Source organism: Morone saxatilis, unplaced genomic scaffold, assembly GCF_004916995.1.
Source record: "Morone saxatilis isolate NCDOM2014 unplaced genomic scaffold, NCSU_SB_2.0 Contig18, whole genome shotgun sequence".
NCBI classification, from domain to species: domain Eukaryota; kingdom Metazoa; phylum Chordata; class Actinopteri; family Moronidae; genus Morone; species Morone saxatilis.
The window spans coordinates 1,913,714-1,921,767 of NW_023339740.1; the positions used below are offsets into that span (position 1 = coordinate 1,913,714).

The following is an 8,054-nucleotide window of genomic DNA, read 5'->3' on the forward strand; positions in this document are numbered from 1 at the left end:
AGAGAGAGAAGAGAGAGAGAGAGAGAGAGAGAGAGAGAGAGATACATGAGATATGGCATTGAAACAGTTCAATGCAGGCAAGATTTCAGTCTAAACGAAGTTCTTATTGGAACTTAGTGGTGCCTTTGACACAGTTGACCATACCATACTACTAGATAGACAAGTCCTATTTCAAGGACAGAGGCTATTTTGTCTCACTCTGCAACTATGCATCTGGGCAAACCAACATGACGTGTGGAGTTCCACAAGGTAAATCCAAAGTTAAAGACTGTATGCTTCCATTAGGACAAGTCATATCAAATAATTAAAGTTATTATTAAGTTATGTAAAATATAGCAATATAGGTGAATGACACACACAGCCATACTTTTCTGAGCCCAAGCAGATCCTTAAAACGATTTCAAGCAAATAAAACCATTGAAATAAATAAAACCAGCAAAAGGACAAACTGTAAAAATCAAATCATTAAAAAGTATGAAAGAGGTCATACTTAACAGAAAGTAAATTATTTAACATCTACTCACATCAAAAACAGCAATCATTTTGGCAGGACCTTCATGTCATTGTTTGACTCGCTCCAGATTATCTTTCATATTGGTATCTCAAATATCTGAATACCAACATCTCAACTTCCCCTCAGCTACTTGAAGATGTGTTGTCATGTTATTCTTTTTATTAAAGTCTTAATTTGGTGGTAATCAGAATGTTGACTGTTTCTATCTTATATGTATCTAATGTGAAAATACTAGTATCTTAACTCACGCAATCAAGAGTTAATGCAATGCCAATTACCTGATAATAGTAACACAGGAAACACAATCTCAGACCATAAATGTGAGTATTGGGACAGTCACAGCTCGCTCTATCATAGGGTTCCTGTGTACACTTAAAGGTCCTTGGATGGTTTGATTTTCTTGTTTGAAGAATTAAAGCTACATGCTGTTGTTTAGATAGATATTTCGATATTATCTATATGTAATTTAAGTTGACATACCCTAGAGATTCCATTAGGTACTCTGCCGTTATACCGGGAAACTCCAGCAGAGCTGCTGTGGGATTCATCAGTGGGAGACTTCGTTCTAGGAGGAACAATGCCAACTGGCAAGGGGCACAAGGTTAACTCAAAACCATTGGGAAGAGGAAGGAACAATATAAAACAAGAGAGTTAATTGCTGGATTATAATCATCAGTTAAAAAAGGATCAGAAATATTATCACATGGAAGCTTGAGCTTATGTTGTTGTACCTTTATTCAGGGTTGATTGTCTGTCCTGGACCTGGTCCTGGACATCACTAATATTGTTCTCTTCTCCAAACCTGGGCTGCAAGACAAAGAACTAATATAATTTGTAATTTAATCAACATTAAACCTTAAGGTAGTATTAGATTAGACAATGCACAGTGGGGGACTGATGTTAAAACAACTGGTACACTTGAAATGGCAGAGGCAATACATTACTTACATCAGCATGTATGAAATTTCAGATCAAAATCTTCTGATTCAGTGAATCAGTAACCAGGAGATTTCCCTTACTGAACTTTTACAAAGACTTCAACTTTGGTAAACTTTCTGAGCATAAACTGCTCCACAAAAAAGATGCAACATGGTTTGTAGCATATCATGAGAGAGGAGTGGGTGGTAAAGATACATCCCCTTAACTGTGTTCAATCATTTCAATCGTTGTCCAGTTAGAAACCGAGGTCACTACAAAGCTTCCAGCACCACTTAATTCATGAGAAACATGAATGACTTACACTGTTCTGTGTCCTGGTGTGACCATGTACTAACTACCACGAGTACAACACTAGCAGGTACATAGAGAGTTTGACAGATGATCTGTGGCTGTTGAAAACTCAACACCAGGTACCAGGACATAGTGGATGCTGCTCATCCTTGGTAAGAGATGGCTTTCATACCAAATCACCTGCAGCGCATTTTAAATTGAACTGCTATTGTACTACTTAAAAAAAAAACTCTTTATGTTACTTCATACAGCTGACATGGATTTTAGTGGCAGAGGCATTAAAAAGAGCTGAGGGAGAGCAGAAACAAGTGCTTTGGGAGCTAAAACAGGCTGAAATGGAGACACAGAGGGATAATCAGAGGCAATGAATGGATGAAATGCTTGAACAAATGGAGGTTTGAAAGGATTTTGGAGGAAGGTGGCTTATGATGTTAAGAATTAAGTTTTTAAAAGATGACATTGGACAACGGTTAAGGCTGGATGTAGAGAAGGCTGGACAGTGGTAGGAACATCGAAATACCTTTCTGATGTGAGAATCTTCACCATCAAAGTAACCATCATCAATGCCCAAGCTGCGAAGCCAGGCGGTGCTGTCAAAGGAAGGGGTGGGGGTGGAAGGAGGGAAGGTAGAGGAGGACTCCAAAGGGTAATAGGACTTGGGGAGGGGAGGCCTTGGGGGAACATTTTCCTAGATCACCATAAGGGCAGGAGAAAGGGAGCAAGGAAGGAGAGAAAGGATAAGGGAAAGAGAGTGCTGCACATCAGGAGGAGTGATAATAAGCCAGGCAAAGTGCAGAGCAGAGAGGACCCATGGGAATGATTATAGGGAATAGGGTCTTGATCTCATGTTAAGGAGTTAGCCAATAAAATACCTGACCTGACAGCTTCTATGAATTTTTAAATCCACACAGTCCATAAAAGGCTCTGTAAAACAGCCACAACATTTCAATTCTCACTGTGTAATTCATTTTGTCACCTAGAATAGTAAGACTAATATAACATTTTAACAGCGTTGCATTTTTAAGAAACTTATTAGGTCCAATTAGATCTTTGGATCTTTGAAAAAGCTTTTGAGACATTTTTGTAAACAACAAGATGGCTGCTGCTGATAAAGAACTGTTCTGATTTGGTTGTAGGTCCATCCAGTCACGTCCAAATACATTTTAATAAACTGAGACTAATTCACAAATATAAATTATGATATGTCATTGCTGTTTCAAAGAGAACTTGTACTGCAGCACCACAGGGTCTAAGGAGATTGCAAGCATTTTGATGCTTACATTGACATGCTTATCTATTGCCCAGAGATGGTGACTTACAGACTGCATGGCTGAGGAGACATGGCTCTCTATACTTGAAATGCTCCAAACAGATAGAATGTTGGCAACAAAATAAATTAAAAAAACAAATCAATGTCTCTGCAGACTTATCATTTAAGTTACACAGGGTTTGAAATATATGATTTAGAATCATAAAGAATTTGGACAAACTTCCAGGTCAAATTTTAGGTAAGGTCTGCAAACCAAACTTACAGCACCAATGGCTTTAGAAAATGGGACACAAATTGTGTCAATACATGTACCTGTAAATATCCTGCTAGTATATTCATATATACAGTGGGAGCAATAATTATTTGACCCCTTGCTGATTTTGTAGGTTTGCCCACTTACAAAGAATGGAACTGTGTATAATTTTAATCATAGGTAGATCAGTGGAGGTGAAGATTTTAATCAGGAATATTGAGGAGACAGAATATCACAAAAAATGGCATGGTTACTGGGAAAAATTTTGGGCGACAAACCTCCGTCCTTCAGTGAGAGCACTGAAAAGTGGGGTCGGTGGAGTGGGTCTGTCCAACATGACCAATGACCCAAAAACATAGCGGCCAAGGCAACAAAGGAGTGGCGTCAAAAAGGAAGCGATATTAAGGTCCGTGGAGTGGCTAGCCGAGCTCCAGACCTCTGACCGTCTGCTGGCTTGCCAAGAAAGGGTTTCTCCACCAAGTATTAAGTTCCCATGTTTTTCTATGAATCAAAATACTCGTATTTCATGGCGAAAATATGAGTAAGTAAACTATATAAAAATTTGTACGATGTTCGTGGTTTTCTTGGGTTTTTTTTTGTGATATTCTGTCTCTAATGTTAAAATGTACATATTCTTAAAATTATACACAGTTCCATCTCTTGTAAGGGGGCCAAACCTAGCGAAAGTCAGCAAGGGATCAAAGTAATTATTGGCTGCCACTGTTGATCGTATAATGTTATTTCTTTTCAGTAGATTCCCGTGGACATATGCACATTTGCCTCTGCCACTTTACTGCTGTTTTCGCACTTCTGTTAGATGCTTAAACTGCATTATCGCTGTCTTCAAGTACGTTGTAATCTTTGTGCAATCACAATAAAGTTGAATCTAATCTAATCTAATCTAATCTAATGTCATCATGACCTTTAGCAATGACAATGTAAAATAGTTATGATTTGGGGAAAAATATTGTCCCTGTATTTACAATTTTTCATATCAGAACAGATGGAATTAGGAATTATCAGAATCAACGATGAAGTGATGGATACCCTTTTCTTTAAAGATGGGTCTGCATGAACACTTTACCTGACAGATAATTATGTGAATCAGATTGTGTTATGGCACAGATCACTGGAGCAATGTCCAGTCCCCTTTGATTGCTGAGGTAAGTAAGTGGCCTATCACTTATGTGCTTGTTTTCAGGACTAGCACTCTTAAAACAAGGGACTGAAAGTGTATTAAGATCTTGATGGCAGCGTAATGATAAAACATCAGTCTGATTAGAGTCCTGGATCAGGATCTGGGATTCAGGCATAGAAAAGAGTCTGTTGGGGGACAGGCTTCTGAGGTTGTCATTGGAGAAGTGATATGGGTGGGAGTCTGGATAGACATCTTTTCTGGGGCCAATCTTGTCTTCTTGGCTGCAAACATTTGAGGTTAACCAACTAACTTCCTGAAGGTCAGAGTGGGTTTGGCCTGAATGCTGACTGTTATATTTTGAGTCATGGAATTGTACTTGAAGAAAACTCATCTGATTTCCTGATCTGGCTTTGGCTGGATTTATAGGGTGATCAAAGTTTGACTTGGTTCTGCAGTTGATATTTTGGTCTGTTTCCTCTATCACAGGATCTAATCTACCCAAGGACCCCCTTAGGTCTTGGAAAGCTAGGGAGAGCTGACGAAATGTGTGTTCATGGGTTTCAAAAGCTAAGTCATTTATATTTTCTGGATGCAGGCTAGTGTCAGGCTCTGTGTAACTTTTGGGTCTACACGTAGGCTTAGGGTCAGTTTTAAAATGAGGCACTATACCTGACTTGGGACGGGGTTTAGGGCTTGGTCCGTTACGCATTTCAGGGTTGGTTCTAGAATCTGAGCATGGGCCTGTGCCAGGTCTTGGATTGGGGTTAGTCCCCAGCTGGGTGTGTCCGGTGCTTACCTCCGGGCCCAGCTGTTTGGTGGGGGAGGCCTGGGAGCCGGGCACTGGGGAGAAGGGGCTGAGTGGGCTGGTAAGGCTTACTGAGCTCAGGGGACTGGCTGGACTATTGGTGCTAAAGGAGCCTGATGCACCGCTGGTCACTGTGCAAAAGAAAGACAGGGAGGTTAGGGTAACAGGTATAGAGTCATTAAAATATACATGACATGGATACAGATATTTCCACTAAAAATGCAATTATTTTCCAACTTAAGTAGGTTACCTCTGTGCTTGGCTGTGTCAGTGCCTCTGGAGGAGTTATTCTTGTGCAGTCCCTCTAATACATCCTGTACTCTCCAAAACTCTTTCTGGATGTGCCTACGAACCAGTTCACTCTGCAAAAAGCAAGAAGAGACAAAATAATATGAAAGAGGGAAGGTGAACTATTTTCCATTCTAAGATATAAAAACTGCTGAATGTGAGGTCTATGGATTATCTACGATGATTATCCAGAGTACATTGTTTCTGGTAGGAAACTTTGCTGTTGAACCTCCTAAATGCAAGTTTTCAGTTCTGAGAGTCATGCAGTGGGTCATCCACTAATCAGGAGGTTTGTCGTTTAAAACTGCGGCTTCCTCCCACCTGCATGTCGAAGTGTCCTTCGAGCAAGATACTGAACCCCAAATTGCTCCGGATGCTATTATTTGCTGTATGAATGTGTGTGAGTTAATTAGTTTCCATTTCTAATGAGCAGTTGGCACCTTGCATGGTAGCCTCTGCCAACAGTGTATGAATATATAAGCAGGAATGATGATGACAGTGTAACTTTTTACCTGCCCTCCTGCATTAAGCTGCTCCCATAGGTCTCCGTGAATGGCACTGGCCTCATCCTCTAATGCTTCAAACTCCATACGAGTGGTGGTTAAAGCCTGAGAGAGGTACAAATAAAGGCAGAAAAGAAACAAATAAAGACAGGAGAATGTTTCAAACATCTGTGACTTACATACAGAAATCATGTCTTTGTAATGCCTTTCACTATTAGAGTATTAATGAAAACAGGTAAAAGTTTTTCTCACAACCTGGCTCCTGTTTTTGTATTTGAGCCATGATTCTCCTCAGCTAATATTTTTGTCACTGAAGTTATTGCTGAAATCAGGAATACAAAAGTTAACTAAACTGACAAACAATGCTTATAATGGAAAACAGAAATGTTGAATCTAATATAACGATTAAAGATTTGAAATAAAAATGTAATAAGGGGGTGCGCTATGAGTATGCCTTAATATTGTCATGTGGATGTGTTCAGGGCAGGACTTTTATCAGACATGTGCATTATGGTGCAGATTGGACAAAGTTCACTCCTGTTTCATGGTGAAATGTCAAATGTTGGCGCCACGCCAGAGACACACCCTTCAAAGCAAAATTGCAAATAGCACAATTTTTTAATCGTGATGGTGTTTACATTATACTAACTAAATTTAAAGTCGATCCGACCAATTCCCTAGGAAGAGTTTGTTAAAGTACAAATTGTGCAAATCGCCATGAATGACTGTGGAATTACCTTGGATCCTCAAGAGGATTTTTTTTAACATCAGGACATATTCTACATGTGTACCCAGTGGCGTGCACAGACTTTTTGAAGGGCAGAGGTGGAAAGAAAAAAAACACTTTAGACACGTTTTATATGTTATACAAATGGCACATTATATAGCCTTAAAACAGACTAACTAGACAGACTACTCAGGTTAGTCTGCTGTTAGGATCAGCATCCACGGACTAAAAGGTGGAACCGCAACCCCTCCAACGTGACGCATTTTTTCTCTTTCCGGCCACAAACTCAGTTACTATGACGAGTTACTTTCGGGAAATCAAGATATGGTTAATTCTAATGGGGGCGGGGCAAGCTTTCTTTCCCCAATGGTTTTTCCTCCATAATTATACTGAAATGTAGTTTTGTTTGATTAGGTAAGCGAATACAAATTCATATCTAACAGGTTTTTTAGTAATTCCCCACTCCATTTCCAGAATACTAAAGACTGCTAAGATTACCCTTACCAAAATGAATGAAAGAATATAAGTTAAATATTTTGTTTCTGTCATTATGACTTAACTATAATTCATGTACTCGAGTACTCCACCCAGTAGAAAACTTTTCATTAATCTCTCTTCCCTAATTTCCCTCCTTCCTCCTTCCTCCTTCCTTCCTTCCTGTGCCTTCCTTCTTCCTGTCCTCTCCACCTTCCCTTTCAGTATGACTACCCTGGTGTAGCGAGGGTCCTTAAGCCGAAGGGATTGTACCACTGCAACCTACCCTGGAACCCCCCTCCATGCACAAAATAAAATGGTATGTGCCTGGTAATCTGTACATGTAAATACAAGATAATACCGGTACACACAGTCACACACAGTCCTGGTTGGTGGTATAGGCCTACAGTAGTTTGTGGCACATACAGTGGTATGTGTAACCTTTGTTTTTCAGCTGGGCAGCCCAGCTGTGGGATGTTCTTCCCACACACGTGTCTACCTGCCCTAGACATCGTGTAATACATAAATCTCTCTCTGGACCTTTTCCTTCGCGTCTCTGCGTCTCCCCTGTAACCTAAACATGCGCCACTGGCACCAATTTGTGTGTATAGGTGTCATCGAGTTGTATGTGATGTGAGTTTACTACATTAGACAAATCTTGAATATATTACTACGAATGAATGACAGAGAGACCTATAGCCTACACTGGGGTCTACCAATATAGTTCCATGCAATAAAAGTGCAGTCCCAAAAGTTGTAAAAAATGGGAGACCCAGAAGCCCACTTGATTATAGTGGAAAAATGTGACAGCACACTATCAAGAAATCAGAATCAGAATCCGAATCCGAATCC

General features: G+C 40.0%; 1 protein-coding gene across 1 annotated transcript in view; it reads right to left on the bottom strand.

Annotated features, from left to right (window-relative positions):
- plekha6 (pleckstrin homology domain containing, family A member 6) overlaps positions 1 to 8,054 on the bottom strand; it is a gene marked incomplete at its 5' end in the record, with an annotated part of 45,751 nt that overhangs the window by 9,457 nt on the left and 28,240 nt on the right. The window contains 6 exon segments of the mRNA XM_035661676.1: positions 995 to 1,098; positions 1,246 to 1,321; positions 2,265 to 2,432; positions 5,202 to 5,341; positions 5,461 to 5,572; positions 6,011 to 6,169. Of these exon segments, the coding sequence (XP_035517569.1) occupies positions 995 to 1,098; positions 1,246 to 1,321; positions 2,265 to 2,432; positions 5,202 to 5,341; positions 5,461 to 5,572; positions 6,011 to 6,169 (759 nt within the window).